The sequence below is a fragment of the Suncus etruscus genome, chromosome 15, assembly GCF_024139225.1.
Source record: "Suncus etruscus isolate mSunEtr1 chromosome 15, mSunEtr1.pri.cur, whole genome shotgun sequence".
In the NCBI taxonomy this organism is placed as follows: Eukaryota; Metazoa; Chordata; class Mammalia; order Eulipotyphla; family Soricidae; genus Suncus; species Suncus etruscus.
This window is the reverse complement of record NC_064862.1, coordinates 80,616,029-80,634,953: the sequence shown is the minus strand read 5'-3', so window position 1 is coordinate 80,634,953 and position 18,925 is coordinate 80,616,029. Positions and strand designations below refer to the sequence as shown.

The 18,925-nt window shown below is 38.9% G+C and overlaps 2 protein-coding genes and 1 non-coding gene across 3 annotated transcripts; 1 reads left to right on the top strand and 2 right to left on the bottom strand.

Annotated features, from left to right (window-relative positions):
- Positions 1 to 2,960: 2,960 nt before the first annotated feature.
- On the bottom strand, positions 2,961 to 4,037 carry LOC126030001 (putative gustatory receptor clone PTE01). Its single transcript, XM_049788217.1, has one exon. The coding sequence runs from the start codon at positions 4,035 to 4,037 to the stop codon at positions 2,961 to 2,963; it is 1,077 nt and encodes a 358-aa protein (XP_049644174.1).
- An 11,931-nt stretch (positions 4,038 to 15,968) lies between these two features.
- Positions 15,969 to 16,910, top strand: LOC126030000 (olfactory receptor 7D4-like). Its single transcript, XM_049788216.1, has one exon. The coding sequence runs from the start codon at positions 15,972 to 15,974 to the stop codon at positions 16,908 to 16,910; it is 939 nt and encodes a 312-aa protein (XP_049644173.1). The 5' UTR covers positions 15,969 to 15,971.
- Positions 16,911 to 17,688: 778 nt separating this feature from the next.
- Positions 17,689 to 17,795, bottom strand: LOC126031650 (U6 spliceosomal RNA). The gene has a single exon (XR_007503482.1). It is a non-coding gene; the product is annotated as a U6 spliceosomal RNA (small nuclear RNA).
- Positions 17,796 to 18,925: the final 1,130 nt, after the last annotated feature.

Below are 18,925 nucleotides of genomic sequence, written 5' to 3'. Positions count from 1 at the left end.
ATCAGGTGGAACCAAAAGTTTAGTAAACTCACTTATGTGTGCACTGAAGTAAAATTTTTAATGTAAATAATTAAAGAAATGAATAAATGAAATGATTAATATAAGGAGATAACTAAAAGAACAACATTTAACTGATATAGTCAAAGATAAGCAACTGGGGCACTGAAATTTTATGACCTACTGATCATAGACACCTGACCTCAAACAATCATCTCCCACATTCAAAAGACTCCTAAAAGAGCCCTTCTTATGTCTTTTTTCCTCACAATGTCATTAAAGGGGTTCTATGTGGGTGTAAACAGTGTAAATCACAAAGACTGTTGCACTGAAGTGTGTATTTGGGGTAGTTATAGAGCTCAGTTTCATACTGAAGGCTATGCAGTAGACAAGGAGACCACAGAAAGGTGAGATAGACAGGTAGGAAATGCTTTATACTACCTCTAAGCTTAAGAGATTTAATGTAAGGAAGAAATGATTTTAAAATAAGAAAAAAGGAGCCCAGCCAATGAACCACTGCCCAACAGCCCAACTCCAAAATAGTTCCCACTGTCATTAAGAAAGATGTCCTAAGTGGCAAGTTGGACCACCTGTCTGATTTACAGAAAAAGTGGGAAATCCTCACATTTGTACAGAAGGAAGCTCACCACACTATCAAGCTTTTTAGTAAGATGTACACAAATCTCAGGATCCAGGGTGCTAGACAGGATGCTAGAAGGAACAAGCAATCCACAGAACTGAAGGTTCTTGATGTCATGTTGTATAGATGGTGGGTGGCAGATGGCCACAAAGTGTCATTGGTCCTCACAGCCAGGAAGTAATTATCCATTACAAGTTATATTGTGAAATAATACTTCTGGGTGAGGCAGTCTCCAAAAGTAATGACTTTTCAGTGAGTCTGAATGTTCTCCAACATTTTGGGGATGGTGGTGGAGGTGAAGCAGATATCTACGAAGAGGCTGGAGAGGAAGAAGTACATGGGGATGTTAAGATGGGAGGTCTACGGTAAGGACCAGGATGCTGAGTAGATTTCCGAGCATAGTGATAACATATAAGATGAGAAAAATCACAAATATGAGAGGCTGTAATTCTGCTTTTTCTGACAATCCCATAAGAAGAAATTGAGCAATTTCATGTTATGTTGCCTGATTCTATTCAGGGGTCCTCAAACTTTTTAAACAGGGGGCCAGGTCACTGTCCCTCAGACCATTGGAGGGTCTGACTATAGTAAAAACAAAACTTATGAACGAATTCTTTTTTTTTTTTTTGGTTTTTGGGCCACACCCGTTTGACGCTCAGGGGTTACTCCTGGCTATGTGCTCAGAAATCGCCCCTGGCTTGGGGTGACCATATGGGACGCCGGGGGATCGAACCGCGGTCCTTCCTTGGCTAGTGCTTGCAAGGCAGACACCTTACCTCCAGCGCCACCTACCCGGCCCCATGAACGAATTCTTATGCACACTGCATATATCTTATTTTGCAATGAATAAACAAAACATATACAAATACAATATGTGGCCCGCGGGCCATAGTTTGAGGACCACTGTTCTATATGATGGAAAGGACTCAGGAGAGTGAGTAAAGCACATAATTTTCCTAACACAAACAGCCTTAATTTTGTTTGTGTTGAGAGAATATTAGATTTCATGACTATTTATGTGAATAACACAATTTTAATATCTACTTCAAGGATGTTACCATATTACAATCAACATAAACATTACTATTAGAGTTTGTGAGGGTTTTTTTTTTTGGCATCCTAAACAAAAAAAACTCATTTCAATATATTCTGAAATTAAACTTTCCTTTCCTAGGCTTTCCTTGTAACAGCTTTGTTTGTGAATTTTGGTCTTGATTTCAGGGTTTTTCCTAATATTTTCCATCATCATTTTTTATTTCAATTCCTCAAGCATTTTGAAAATGAATGCATTATAGTAGTGCAGAGATTTTATAGGACATACATCTATAATGCTGGAATAAAATATTTGATGAGAGAGGCTGTGATAACAAAGGAAAAGTTTCAAAGAGAAAGTATACATAAGAGTGACTTCTTACTCACATTTAGGTGAGACCTAAACATGAGTAAAGCTGGTGGCATTGGAGCAGAGATTAAAAGGAAAGTTACCATCAGGCTATCAGCAGAAAATGTGCTTTAATATAGAACCTCAAATATGCACACTGGGATGAAGAAATCTGTTACAGTAAATGTGGGAAAGGAATAAGCAGGATGAAGGTAATGAGAAATGATATCAGAAAATAAGGTCTTCCTACAACTGTAGAATCTTCACTTTAGAGGAAAACCCTCACCCACACCTTAATCCTCTTCCACCATCAGCAACTGTGTTACAGAAGTTTCTCACAAATAGAATGGGCTCTCCTTGGTGCTTGCTTGCTGCTGACTGATTTTCTACATCTGTCATGTTGAGAGTCTCATAGGAATATCGGAGCCCAGGTTTCTTGGTATTTTTAGGAACAAGGAAAACAGGAGAGTGATATTAGGAATATAACCCATAAACAAAGGAATCACTTGGCATAGATGTTCACAAAGGAGGCCCAAGGAGTGCCTGATCATCTGATGAACTAGCTCCTGCTGGATGTGGACACCAGAAGAGAACCATGTCAATATAGTCTCCCCTGTTTTACTGGCTCAGATTCTTGGAGCATAATAAAGAGAGGCTCACCCACCCACCTCTGTTAATAAGTTATCCTGTTTTAGAAAATCCATCCCACCATCTGGGAGCTTCCCTGTTTTACTATCCTTCTTTTGCCTTTCCCTAAATGAAGTCTCTTAATGTGGCCCTTTTTACTCTAGTCCCTCACTTTCAATTTTGACTGCTTGAGGACAAGATCATCCTCACCCTCTACAACATGATGAGGGAGGTTTTCAATCCCTTGTCATATGAGATATGAAAACGTGACTGTTTTTCCGATCATAGCTATGACAAAAATCACAAGTACTGAGATTAGGCTGTTCTTCTGAGAAGCTTCTGGAAAGCTCTCTGGAGATCCTTGTTTCTCAGGCTGTAGATGAAGGGGTTTAGCAAGGGCACCACCATTGAATACACTATTGAAGTCAGTGCAACATTTCTTGGAGAATGGGAGACAGCATAACTGAGGTAAACCCCAACAGCTGTTCCATAAAATAAGCAAACAATGGACAGGTGAGAGCCACAAGTGGAGAAGGCTTTGTACCTCCCACCTGTAGAGGAGACTCTCATAACAGAGGACACAATTCTTGTATACGAGTAAAAAATCCCTGAGACTGGCACACCACCAAAGATGGCAGCAATAAGACACAGGAGTAAGTTAGCAGTGGAGGTGTCCCCACAGGCAAGCCTGAGAAGTTGAGGGGGGTCACAGAAGAAATGAGGGATTTCCACATGGGCACAGAAAGTGAGCATTGATATCATTAAGCAATGCAGCTGGGAGTCCAGCAGGCTGATGCCAACAGACAACAGAAGCAGTAGATAACAGAAATGGGGGTTCATGATGACTGAGTAGTGAAGAGGGTGGCAAATAGCGACAAAGCGATCATAAGCCATCACTGTAAGAATGACACTGTCCAAACATACAAAACTGTAAAAGAGTGAAAACTGCACCAGGCAGCCTGCATAAGAGATGATTCGGCTTTGAGTGTTAATGTCCCAAATAACCTTTGGGACAGTGGTGGAGGTAAAACCAATGTCAGCCACGGATAGGTTGGAGAGGAAGAAGTACATGGGGATGTGGAGGTGGGAGTCAGAGATGACAACCAGGATGATGAGCAGGTTCCCAGTAATGGTGACCAGGTACATGGACAGGAAGAGGCAGGAGAGGAGAAGCTGAACTTGTGGATCATCTGAGAATCCCAGGAGGAGGAATTCCACAGTTCCTGTTCTATTGTGTGGGTCCACAGGACAGAGACACCTATGAGAAAATAAATGAAAGTGGGTACAGGTGTGTTGAATATCAGCCCTGGATGGGGGTGAATGGTGATGGGATGGATAGAGGGACCTTTCTCTGCTGGCCCAGGCCATGCGTCTGCAACCCTCTCCAGCCATCGGGTCTGAGGGTTCAGGATAGCGGCGAGGAAATGCTCCACAGACAGGTTTCAGGTGACATCAGCTTTATTCAATGGAAGAAGACCGAAGAATCAGCCCCAGAATCAGCCCCGACCTTCCTCAGACCCTTGATTTTATACACGAGTCAGGTACCACCCTAGGGTGGGAGCAGAATACCAAGTAAGAAATAATCCAATATACTATTACCGGGTCACACCCTAGAGTGGGGCACAATAATTGATTAGGGGAGGATCAGTAACACAACACAGGTTCTATTCACTGTGTAAATATCAGATTTAAGCAATTCATTAACAGAGTCATTGCTTGTTATATGCAAGGGAATCAGTGATGGATGCCAGATAGTTGATTTCCTGCAGCCTGAATGTCCAGGGGATACTACTGCCATAATTTAAGGAAAGTTAATAATATCGGAAGGCTCGCTGGGCTCCCCCAGTGTGGATTGCTGAGAAGACCTCAAAGAGAGGTCACTTCCTTGAAAAGTGAGGGTGGTATTTCTCAAGCTTCGTAATAGTTTCAAGGAATAGTTTCATATATATATTCGGCCTAATAAGAATCTCCCTGTTGCTGTGCCAACACAACATACATATATAGTTGAACATGTATTTCTAGATGACAAAATTAGTACACACAAATATGGCCTTGATTAAATATCACTTTACCTGTGAAAATCAGCATCAAGAGAAACATAAAAAATGACTTTGTAATTCTCAAAGTAAAGTTAGTCTTTTAAAAGATATTCTGCTCAGATGAAAGGAGCCCTTTGTAGGAACACCTGGAAAACTTGCTAATCTTTTAATTTATATCAAAATTGGCAACCAAGGTCCAGCCTACGAGTAAAATCTTTGAAGTGTTAAAGTTTGCCTTTAGAGACCAGAGAAGCCTCTGGCTCAACTCCCTCTGTCTTTTAATTGGAACTTATCATTCAGAAGATTTGTAACCCACACTAAAGGTCTGTGAATTATTTGTTGTGAATAAACTTATAGATCAAAAAGTATATACTGATAACTTTGTTTTCTAACAAAGAAGTATAGTTTTTTAACCTTGCAGGAAAGCAGATGTAGGCAATCTCTCACATGTAAAACTCATGTTTAAATACACCCCTGTAGAATTCAATAAACAGACACATAATTATGATCCACCACAACAAATGAGTGTGTCTCCTTCCTTAGCCGAACCCTGCACCTACTTTCCTGGGGACCCTGAGAAGTCCCTGAAGTGTTCAGACAAACAGGCTGTGGCAAGGGGGGATCCTGGGGAAAGAAAGGAAAGTTAAGGGGCTGAAGAGATAGCATGGAGGTAAGGTTTTCATGCAGAAGGTCATCAGTTCGAATCCCGGCATTTCATATGGTCCCCCGTGCCTGCCAGGAGCAATTTCTGAGCCTGGAGCCAGGAATAACCCCTGAGCACTACCGGGTCTGACCCAAAAACTACAAAAAATAAAAATAAAATAAAAAAAGAGAAAGAAAGGAAAGTTAAATTGTGGGTGTATATTCAGGTTCAAAACTGACATTATCTAATTTTTAATATAGACAAACAGGTTAAAATGGTGATAAAGTAACATTGTCCCACTAAAAATCAGAAACACTTGCATTCTTCTAGCCAACACTGCCTCAATTAATTAAAAAAATAAAAAAATCCTTTCTTTTTTCTCAACTGTGGAATATTAAAGTATAAAATGATAATGCTACCTTACATGTTGTGGGTGAGTATTCAGAGAACATTATAATAATTACATGCATAACTATAAAAGATTGTCAAGAGGAAACCACCAGTAATGATCATTATGTTACTGTTATTCATTCCTCAACATAATAAGGAACATGACCTGTTCTGCAAACATTTTGGTTTGTCTGCATAAGAGTTGGGAAAGATTCTTTGTCAGCCCATTTGGCAAGGCCAATGGAAGCTAAACATGCAGGTAGGGAAAGCAGGAGACACCCAAATCTCCAAGACCAGACTGTGTGTCTGCATAAAACCAGGCACATGGTGTCCCCATGTCTGCCTTCATGTCCCTCTTTTCAGATGAAGAGTCAAGAGTCAGAAGCAGCCTCCCACATCTACCAACTCCCTCACCACTCACTGGTCTCTGCTCGATCTCTGCTGAATCATGCTTGGACCTGGGGCCCACAGCTCTCTCCTTTCTAGTGAACAATCAAAGCTGAGGCTCTGTGCTCAGGATGGGGAGGAAGACAGAGTCAGGCATGAACCTTGAATGGGAGATGATGGTACAAGAGAGACAGGTATGAGCCTCACTGAGAAATGACCACCAGGGCTACAGGTCTGACTCCCTATTACTTATTACTCCATGGCCTTGAGGGATCAATAACAGGATGAATAGTGAGAGTCGGTGTTTCTTGTCAGCTCAGTCCCTAAAGACCTCCTAATAGGGAAAGATAAGTAAAGGAGTAATACAATAATGTAATTAGGAGGTGTGGATGGACTTTCTTCTCAAAGAAGTTCACTTGGCTTCTGAGGTCCAATCTTAAATATCTCAATATCAAGTCCCTTTTAATATTGAATCTATGACCTTTCAACTCAGACACCTCAAGTGTTGTATTAATCATGTAAACTAATCAAAAATATACATTTAAATACATATATACATTTACACTAAGAACCTAAACCTATATATTTCTCAGTGAATACAAACCTTTTCATTTCCTACTGAGGAGCTTTTCCTTAGTCAATGAATTCCCCCTGTAAATTGGTTCCTTTAATTAGATAGATGCTGATATTTGATAGTTAGTATAGTAGATCAATGCTATTTATCTATTTACCTAATAAGAATATATAGGATTTCAACATTACAATCTATTGTAATAAATTTATATTTTCATAAATATATATTTATATATTATATTATTTATATTTATATATATTTAGGGGCCAGAGTGATAGCACAGCTGGTAGTGCATTGGCCTTGCATCTAGCCAACCCAGGTTCAATCCCCAGCATCCTGTATGGTTCCCCAAACCTACCAGGATTGATTTCTGAGCACAGAGTGAGGAGTAACCCTGAGTGCCTCTGAGTGTGTCCCAAAAACAAAGAATATAAATAAAATAAAAATATATTTATAAATAAAAATATTATTAGAAATTGCATTATTATTAGAAAATATTAGGAGGGGCCAGAGAGATAGCATAGCAGTAAGACATTTGCCTTAGATGCAGAAGGATGATGGTTCAAATCCTGGCATCCCATATTGTCCCTTGAGCCTGCCAGGAGCTATTTTTGAGCATAGATCCAGGAGTAACCCCTGAGTGCTGCCGGGTATGACCCAAAAACAAACAAACAAACAAAAAAATATATATAATATATATATTAGGATAGCTTGTTTATGCAAAGGAATAAGTAATGAAAGCCAGATAGTTGCTTTCTTGCAGGTAGTATGTTCAGGGAGCTCTGGGGAAAGAAAGGGAAGTTGAGTTGTGGGTGCCTACTCAGGTTCAAAACCTAAATAGGTTAATATTCTAATATTAATAATATAATAATATATATTAATATATTATAATATATACTGCTCTAATATTAAAATACTAAATAACATTTGCATTACTTAATTATTTGTTGCAGGTACTTTGAAAATAGAGTAGAGCATCTTCATAGTATGGGGAAAAAATTAATTGGTACCTTTTTCAAATCATTTTCCCCAGTTTAGAAGCAAACAGTAGACTAGGATGCAGTAAAGGGATAAGTCTACAAAATCCCATGACTGGAGGAGATAATATGGGAAGAATATCAACATCTTTCATCTATGCAGGTTTCACTTATCTCTGCTACCTCATTCCTGAGTTTGTGGGTTCTTGAGTAGTATATCAAAGACAAAACTCAAAAACTTAAAAAGTTAGAGCATATGGTACAATTTAAAGAGATGTGCTGGTTCTCTCCCTAATGTCCAGACCTCTCCTTTGACCCAGGTCCATGTTACCTGCCCTGTCCTCCCATGCCTGGACCAGGCTATGATGACTTGGGCCTGTCCCTGTGCTGCCTGCCTGCTTTCAGCATAAGATAGCCTAGTCTTGCCTCTATAGCATTCGCTGCAATTATATGTGACCCTGGTGTGAAAAATGCAGCTGAATTCTGTCCGCTGTGTTCCCTTGCTTGGGTCTGCTTCTCCACACTCTGTCACTGAGCCCTTCTAGTACTATACAGTGGCACAGTAAAGAAGTGGGGTATCCACCTGCTCTGATGGTCAGTAACAAATGCCTTGGAAGGACCCCAAACCCTTGAGAGCTCTCTTGTCTCCCAGATGAGGATTTCAAATGATGAGTCACTGAATGAAGAAGACAATAGATGAGATTTCCAGCAAGGAAAGAGAAAAAAGAGAGAAAACTCTGATCACAGATTACCAATCTGTAGAGCCCAGTAGGAGAACTGAAAAGCACAACAGAGGGAAAAATTAATACAATGGCACAGGGGGAACAATCAGATGCCTAGAAGACAAGATACACAAATTCATCATAAGTTGGCAAACATTTCCTTTTGCATGGGCTGAAATAAATAACAGTTACTGGATGGAGAGAACCAGGATTGATGGGGAAAATGGAGGCCTTTTGGGTACTTTGATGACACTGGAACTTTAGTGTATGGTGGGAGTCTTAGTCCCATAAAAGGAGGTATTAAGGTAGACCCTTGGATTTATGAGCATAGTAACCAATGCTAAGTCAACTAAGAAGTTGATGTCCATGTAAGGTTTGTCATACACTTTTGTTGTCACTTTTGTAGTCACCAGTCTTTTTACAGATTGTGATTTTTAGATTTAGATAAGCAAATTATATGCTTATCATTTGTAGCTAACTTAAAATCCACAGATACGTGTAGCCGTTCAAGTATGAATTTTCTTTTTTAATTTATATTTCTTAAAACACTACCTTGGGGGGAACAAAAAAGCAAAAAAAAAACAACACTGTACCTTACAAAGTTATTCATAATAGTTGTTCAGGCATATAATGTTCCAGTCCTACCACCAATATGACCTTCCCTCGAACAATGTACCCAATTTCCCTTCCATCTCCCAGTCTACCCCCCCCAACCTTAGCAGGCACCTAACAAATTTATTTCACATTTCTTGCTCCAAGGTATCTTAAAGAAATAGCAAGTAGAATTCTCAGAAAATGAATTAATAAAATTTCTTTTGTGGTTATTGATTGCTGTACAATTTTTTTAACTTCGGTTAATAAAAATTTCAACTTATTTGATACAACATAATATAATTATTTCTTTTTTTAATATATTTATTTAAACACCATGATTACAAACATGATTGTGGTTTGGGTTTCAGTCATGTAAAGAACACCTCCCTTCAGCAGTGCAACATTCCCATTACCAATGTCCCAAATCTTGCTCCTCCCCACCCCACCCCTGCCTGTACTCTAGACAGGCTTTCTACTTCCCTCATTTATTCACATTATTATGATGATTCTCAATGTAGTTATTTCTCTAATTGCACTCATCACTTTTGTCTCTGAAAATTATTGCAAGAATGTCTTTCATTTTTCTTAAAACCCATAGATGAGTAAGATTATTCTGCATCTCTCTCCCTCTGACTTATTTCACTCAACATGATATATTCCATGTACATCCATGTATAGGAAAATTTCACGACTTCATCTCTCCTGACAGCTTCATAATACTCCATTGTGTATACATACCACAGTCTCTTTAGCCATTCATCTGTTGAAGGGCATCTTGGTTGTTTACAGAGTCTGGCTATTGTAAATAGTGCTGCAATGAATATAGGTGTAAGGAAGGGATTTTTGTATTGCATTTTTGTGTTCCTAGGTTATATCCCTAGGAGTGGTATAGCTGATTTAAATGGGAGTTTAATTTTCAGCTTTTAGAGAAATCTTGAGTTGAGGTGCATGGCTCAACTCAAAATATCACTTAAAGTATAGAATTTAGGGGCAGGAGTGGTGGTTCAAGTGGTAGGGCATTTTCCTTGCATATGCTAACCTAGGACTGACCGTGGTTCGTTCCCTGGCATCCTATATGGTCCCCCAAGCCAGGAACGATTTCTGAGCATATAGCCAGTAGTAACCAGGTGTGGCCCAAAACAACAACAACAACAACAACAACAAAGTATAGAACTTTCTATTAAGTCACCTTTAAATTAGAAATTATATGGCATGTCATGGATTGCTATAAATCTTACATAGGCTAAAAATGATGGCGAGTTTGATATGTAGTATATTGTTGCATGTAATTATATTTAAATATGCTCTAGCAAGTCTTTATTATAAGGTACCTCGGAAACTTAGCAGGCCAACAGCAATTGCCATTATATTACCTATGATTGTCAAGGAACAAGTAACTTAATCACTAATATTTTTTAGAGAGAATCCTTCATACCTGGGGGAAAGTCCCAAATTTAAGAAAATTATTGTGGCAGGCACACAAATTTCTCATATTGCTGTGAGGGTAATTCGGGGTGGGTGGGGTCTCAGCTTGCAGTTTCACACAAGAAATCAGAGAGTCACAGAGAAATTTTATTTTCAGCCATGGGTTGTTGAATAGCTTCTTCGGTCTTATCTGAATCTGCCAAACTGCTTCTTCTGCTGCTTTCCCTGCCACTTTTACTAGCCAGAGTTACTTGTGCTAATTAACTCTGTAAATTTTTTCTGCCTTTCATGATTTTACATGTGTTTTGCATGATTTTACATGTGTATGACAACACATATGGAGTCAAGTATTTCCATTTTATGGTGATTTTTTTCTCCCAAGAAACTAATTTGTTCAGAAATAGATGAATACTTTTTAATTGGAAATTAGCCCCTTGGAGAATTAGCCCCTGGATCTGCCTATTGAGATAAATGATCCTTGTCTATATTTATTCCCAGATCACTGACCTACAAAGAAGACATGTTTTCTCTGATCCCACTGATTTGATTCCACCACTAATGTGACATCTCTGCATTTGCTTTCATCTTGCTCTCATCCTTCCATCCCTTGGTACAAGCAGATGGTTACCCCAGACCATCCATATAGTTCCTTGGGCTGAGTATTTCATTCTTTTTTAAAAAATGACTGTAGGTAGGAGCACATGCAAAAAGAACTCAGGCATTCCAGGAGGTGAGTGGTCATTGGTAATAATCCCCAAATATTTTAGGTTTGTGGCATCGAAGAGGACTTCAGAATGTAGATTTCATAAGACAGTGATTATTGCTGGGTGACATTTCTAATATACAATTTATTGCTTTATCGACTTCCACTTAAATACAGTATAATATTACTGATTTACTTTATAGGAGATATTATTTTTCTTTTTTTGGTATTTTGTGGGGGAGTGTTGAAGGAGAACACCCAGTGGTGCTTGGGACTTTCAACTGGCTCTGTTCTCAGGAATATTGCCTGGTGGTGTTCAGGGGACTATATGGAGCGCCAGCAATTGAGTCTGGATCAGCCTCGTGCAAGACAAGGCCATCCCTACTGTACTATCTCTTCAGCTCCAATCTCTTCAGCTTCATATGGCATTATGTTATTGGTTGAAAGGAGTTATTTTTTGTTTTAAGTAATTTTATTGAGGTAACATTGCTTAATAACAAAATTCCCAATATTTGGCACAAGAAGTGTTGATGTCATAATCTCTGTCAAAGTGAATTTTCAATCATCATTATACCACCTCCCCCTTTGAATTATGCATTATCTAGAGAAATAGTCTTTAAATGTGTGTATGTTCTTACAGTAATGTCCCTTTTATTGTAAACTCCCTCTGCTCTGTAGCTTTTTACTTACACATAATTTTAAATTTTTTTCAGTGTTTTATCTTTTTTGACATGCTTTTATGTATGTGCATTTATGAATCTGTATGTACGTTTCTCCCATGGATGGAACCTGGGTCAACAACATGTAATCCAAGATCCCCACTATACATTTGCTGTAGTGCTTCATTATGTTTCTTAGCCAGGAAAGACTTCAACTCTTTAACTGATTACTTCTTTCTGGAAACTCCATTGCCATTTTCTTTTTTGTAATTTTTCTTTTAGCTCTTTGTGTTATATTGTCTTACAGCATCAGTAAACTAATGCATACAAAAGTTTTATTGTGTCACATGTTCTTAAAGCCAGGTAACTCAAATAATTCCATTTATCACTTTACTTTTTCCTACCTTTAGTATGTATTAACACGTTTTCTTTTACTTTGTTAAGTGATTTTAATAATGTCATCAAGAGCAATATAATAGGTACTATTTAATAACTGCTACTTCATTTATACACACATGAAATTTTCTATCATGTTATACCATAACTATATTTCTCCTCCCCCAAATTTTCTTGTTTTAATTTAAGACTCTTGTGATTGGGGGTCGGAGAGATAACACAGCAGTAGTGTGTTTACCTTGCATGCAGCCAATCCAGCACTGATGGTGGTTTGAATCCTGGCATCCTACATGGTTCCCCAAGCCTGCCAGGAGCAATTTCTGAGCACAGAGCCATTAGTAACCCCTGAGCACTGCCAGGTGTTCCCCCCAAAAAAAACAAACAAGCAAACAAACAAACAAAAAAGACTCTTGAAATCATTGAAGTAACATAGTTGCAATAGAGCTAATGCTGATGCTTCCAGTGTACAAAGTTACTGCTCTGCTACAATTAACAAAATGCTCAAGATCCTTCACCATTATCCTTATAAATCACCTCTATAGTGATGAAATGATATAATTTCCATGATTCTGATAACAGCACAACACCTCTCCTTGTCCCAACACTACCTCTCCTGCCTTGGTAACCTCAGTTCTGTCATCAGAGTCCATGAGTTTTCTTTTGTTGCTCGTTGACCCTTCCCTTTCTTTGTTTCTTTATATACCAATATGAGCAAGATTACCCAGCATATGTCCTTATGTCTTTGTTTTATTTACCTTAACACACCATAGTCTTTCCATTTCAATTGTAGCCAAAGGAAAAAATCAATCTTTCCTCATAGTCTCATTGTGCATATAGCTCACAAATTTTTTGTCCACTTATCTGGTTTGTCTCTGTTCTGGCTATTTTACATAACACTGCAATGAACAAAACTGTGCGCTGTTCTTTTGAATTCTTTGTGTGTGTGGGGGGGGGTATTTGGACAGATGCCCAGAATGGGAATTCTATTATAATTGCTTGAGAGACTTCTTACCATTTTCCAGAAATTCAATCGGATCATTTTTCTTGTGATGGTCTATGAATGTTTCCTTCTCATCACATCTCCACCAGCACTAGTTGTTTCCAAAATTTTTGATATAAGTCATTCTATCTCTTGTGAAATGATATCTCATTGTCATTTTAATTTGTATATTAATCAATGATGGTGAACGTTTTTTCCAAATACCTATTGGTCACCTGTATGTTTTTAAGTACATGACTTTTCAGTTCTCTCAACACTTTTGGATGGGTTCTTCCATTGTTGTTGAGTTTTGTGAGCAACTTCCATAGCTCAAAAACTAGCCCTTTGTCAAAGGTACTGTGCGCAACAATTTCATTCTGTTCAACAAGGTTCATTGTTTTAACCATAGCCATAGACTCATTTTATGTGTTTTCATCAGGTAAAGAAAGATGGAAGTTTTAAGATTATGAATAATTGAGCAACATCACCTTGCCAAATAACAATCAGAAACCAGTTAAATTGGAAATGTCTCATAACTGTGTTTGCTGACAAAAGAATACCCTGTGGAAAGCAAGGATGGTAAGCTGGCATTTCTAATGAGGAATAATTAGTTGTAATTTACTACTGACCATGGTTGGTTGTTTCATCACACAGGGTCATTAAAAAAATAATTCTGAGTCTAGAGATGGCTCTAAACTGAAATTCATGTGACTAAATAAATCAAAATTAATAATTGCCCTTCACTGAACAGCTATTGTGTGTTAAGTTCTATGCATTCATGATGGCTCTGTTTCATTATGTCTTCCCAAAACTTAGAGAGCAAATGCACCTTTTCACGGTTATAAAGTTTAGAAGGAATGGAGCACAATCCAATCCACATTAATGTGAGTCATAACAGTACTTTTAATGGCAGGACCAACCTTGCTCCTCTGAAGGAATATTTAAAAATAAATAATTCTAGGCCAGAATGATAGTACAGCAGGTAGGCATTTGCCCTGCACAAGCCAGACCTGGGGTTAACCACCAGCACCACACGTGGTACCCCAACACTGCCAAAAGTGATCCATGAGCACAAAACCAAGAGTAAGTCCCGAATGTCACTGAGTGTGGTCCAAAACTAAAACACAAGATTACTATGGCTTGGGGAAACCTGTATCATTTGGTCATGACTACATATATCTCCATATCAAAAATTAAAATGTATGAAAATCAGCCATGTACTACATGTACCTGGAAATAATTTATGTTTATTTATTTAATTGTGAATATTGTATCAGTAAGTCATTCATCTTTTCCTCAACCCTCTTTTATCATACAGCTCACCATCATGTACACATTTACATATGAACACATGCTCTCCCAAAAGCTTTTCTTTTAATATCTGCTTTTTCTTCTTTCTCCCACTTCACCATGTAGTATGTGCACTCTCTCCTCTTCTTGAAAGCATCTGCCTTGCAGACCATCACAGAGACAGGGAACCACAGGGATTTTTGTTAAGCTCAAGTGCTACATGGTAGGTAGTACATGCAGGTAATACATGTGCTGTGTCTGTACTGTCATACTTCATCCTTGACAGATGCCCTGGTTTAAGGAAATCCTAAAAGGGAGCCATGTAAGAGATAACTGTTTTCTTATCTCAATGGAATTGCATAGTTATTAAGTTTTATGCGGTCATTCCACAAACCACAGCAGAAAAATAATATGCAATATCTCATTTAATTCACTTGCCATAGCATATCGAGTATAGAGTTCATCTGCTATCAGAGAGGTAAAGATCTGTGGCTGAGATTGCTTAAAGTCTTGGAATAGTTATCAGGATATTTTCACAGATAGTTCATTGTGATCCAAATTTCTATTCTAGCTCGGGATTCCTCTTTCTAACTCCTAGTTCAACACTGTGCTTTGGAAGAGTTATCCATTCGGAGTTGTCATTAATGAATAAAAACAGGGTTACTGTTATCTATCAATTATGAGTTCCTACTATGCTCAAAGGAATTTTTGATACCACAAAGAAGGTAGGAATAATAACTCCATTTTTAGGGACAAAATACATAGAAGACATGAGAGTTAAATATCATGTCAACACAAATACTAGATTCTGGGTTGATATGTGTTATTGATAAACCTTTGTCTTCACTATTTTTGAGTTATCACAAATATGAAAGGATGGGGGCTAGGAGGCAAGTGGTCTCAGGTGCATAACCTGAGTGGTCTCAAGACATAACCAAATATCCAAGCCAAAGTCAATAACGATGAAATCAAGAGACCCAAAGTCAATAACAATAAAATCAAGAGATCCAGACTCTCACACTTAAACTTTAACTGGGCCTATTATACTGGCAGACTGAGGAACAAAGGGTGGTGGTTCAGATATACTCTGGTGGAAGGAGGTTAATATTAGCAGTGGATGTGACCCTGATTCATTGTGTCTGAAACTCAACAAGAAAGATCTTTGTAAATAACAATGCTTTCAGCAAAATAAAATTAAATTTATAAAAAAAAGATATTTAGAGAAATATTAAGGGGGAATACTTTAAATGTCTTTAATTAATCTAGAAAATGGGTAGCTCTGTAGATGAATAGAATTAGAGCCAATGACTAGGAGATTAAGAAATTTCACTCAGGTGAAGAAATCTGTAGAATTGTATACTGTGAAATAGCATACACTGGAAATAGGCTGACAATTGACTGAGTAACTAAATGTCTCAAAGAAAAACAAAATAGTGGGTAGAACATGCCAATGCAATGATGACTGAAAGGGTAAAGAGTAGCGCAGGAGATAATTGACCACACATCGGCTGTGGGTTTATTGTCTTCCCTGGCAGATATCCAAATTCCATGGAAGCAGAAAACCAGACAGAAGCATCACAGTTTCTACTCCTGGGACTCTCCGAAGATCTGGACATGCAACCTGTCCTCTTTTGCATGTTCCTGTCCATGTATCTGGTCACTGTTCTGGGGAACCTGCTCATCATCCTGGCCAGCATATCTGATCCTCACCTTCACACCCCCATGTACTTCTTCCTCTCCAACCTGTCATTTGTGGACATCTGCTTCATCTCCACCACCATCCCCAAGATGCTGGTGAACATTCAGACTCAGAGCAAAACCATCTCCTACATCGGCTGCCTCACTCAGGTCTACTTTTTCATGGTATTTGCTGGAATGGACAATTGTCTCTTGACCGTGATGGCCTATGACCGCTTTGTGGCCATCTGCCACCCCCTGCACTACACAGTCATCATGAACCCTCAGCTTTGTGGACTGCTGGTTCTTTCGAGTTGGCTTGTCATTTCCTTAGTTGACCTGTTTCATATACTTCTGATGGCACGACTGACTTTCTGCATGGACACTGAAATCCCACATTTCTTCTGTGAACTAGCTCAGGTGCTCAAAGCAGCCTGCTCAGACACCTTCATAGATCATGCTGCCATGTATGTGTCCGTTGCCTTACTGGTGATGATTCCTCTTAGTGGAATTCTGTATTCTTACTCTCAGATCATCTCCTCCTTAGTACGCATGTCCTCCAGTAAGGGCAAGTACAAAGCCTTCTCCACCTGCAGTTCTCACCTCTATGTGGTCTCCTTGTTCTATGGCACAGGCCTGGGTGTCTACCTGAGTTCTACAGCCACTCGTGTTTCTGAGAAAAATGCAATTGCCTCTGTGATGTATACGGTGGTCACCCCCATGCTGAACCCCTTCATCTACAGTCTGAGAAACAGGGATGTCAAAGGGGCTTTAGGGAGGCTCCTCAGCCGAGCAATCTCTTGTCAGTGAAGAGTTCCTGGACTCATCACTAAAGAACATTGTGGGCTCCAAGGTTGGTCCAATGCAGAATTGAATTATACTTGTTCATTTGTTCTCCTAAAATACTGGCTTCATTTCTACTATGTGGATGGTGTACATGACATAAGAATGAAATGCTTTTTATTTGCTAGTATCCTGCCAGTGATGGCTTTCTAAGCAAAGGTATACTGTGACTCCAAGGCCTCTACTGAGTTTAATTCTATCTGTATTATGCCTGAGCAAATGATTAGGGGGTTAATGAGAGGAACAATTCCATAACCACAATAAAAGTGATTGCAATGGAGTCAGGGGTTTCCATTGACATGAATGAGCATGTTTTCTTTCTTTTTTTTTTAATTTAAACACTGTGGTTACAGGGTTTTCATAATACAGTTTTTTTTTCACAGATAAAGTAGTTCATGTTGAGTTACAGTCAGACAATGTACAATAATCTTCATCAGTGCACATTTTCTATCACCAATGTCCCCAGTTTCCCTTTCACTCTCCTCGATGCAGTCTCCCCTTTCTGTATCTGGGGCATACATTTTTCTTCTAACTCTCACTCTCTCTCTCCATTTAGTTCTTTCTCTTCCTTTGAAACACTTTGATTTGCAGTTTAGTGCACATTTCCCACCCACCATCAATGTCCCATTTCCCTCTAGCCCACCCTTCCTCTCTGCCTTCTGCCTCTGGTACAAACATTTTACTTCTCTCTCTCTCTCTCTCTCTCTCTCTCTCTCTCTCTCTCTCTCTCTCTCTCTCTCTCTCTCTAAATATGGAACACTTCATGAATTTGCATCTCATCCTTGTGTAGGGGCCATGCTAATCTTCTCTGTATCATTCCAATTTTAGTATATGTGCTGCCGAAGCGAGCACTCTCTCTTTCCTTATTGGACACTGTGGTTTGCATTATTGTTTATGAACTAGTGCCATACATGTCACTTTGTCCCCTTTCAGAGCCCAGTTCTTGTCCAGAGTGATCATTTTCAACTATCATTGTCATAATAGATCCTTCTCTACTCTAACTGTATTCACCACTCCTTGTAGAAAGCTTCCTACCATGAAAACCAGGCGCTCCTGATCCTCATCTCTATTGTCTCTGGATAGTATTATATTATTTCTTATATCCCAAGATAATTCTATGTCAACCGTTCTCCCACTGACTTATTTCACTCGGCATAAGCTCGATGTCCATCTATGTATAAGCAAACTTCATAAATTCATTTTCCTAACAGTTACATAGTATTCCATTGCATAGATGTACCATAGTTTCTTCAGCCACTCATCTGTTGTCAGGAACCTGGGTTGTTTCCAGATTCTGGCGATTGTAAATAGAGCTGCAATGATCATAGGAGTGTATAGGACATTTTAGTATTGTGTTTCTGTGTTCCTAGGGTATATCTCTAGGAGTGGTATTGCAAGATCATATGGAATTTCAATTTTCTCAATTTTTTGAGGAATGTCCAAATTGTTTTCCAGAAAGTTTGAACTAGACAATGCCATTCACAGCAGCAGTGAATGAGAATCCCTTTCTCCCCACATCCATGCAGCACTAGTTATTCTTGTTCTTTGTGATGTGTGCTCCTCTTCTCTCATTGAGAAGATAAGTGTCAGAAGAAGTGTCTTGCACATACTCTCTCACATTCTCTGCTGGGTCTTTTCTGACTTATGCTTGGGGTTGGAGCCCATGACTTTCTTTTTCCTAGTAAGTAATTAGAGATGAATCTCTGTGCTCAGGATGAGTAGGAAAACAGAGTAGGTATAAACCTTGAATGGGGGGGGTGATGGTAAAATGGGTATACAGGTATGAGCCACACTGGTAAATATCCTCCAGATCTGTGGACTTATTCCTTATTAATATCCATGGCCTTGAGAAATCAGTACAATGAGAGTAAAAATAATGATTAAAGTAATTTTTATTATCAACCCAGTCTCTGAGGGCCTCTTAGTAGATACAGATGAAGAAAGTGGACAATTGAGAAAACTCACCTGTTCCTTTGAGTCAC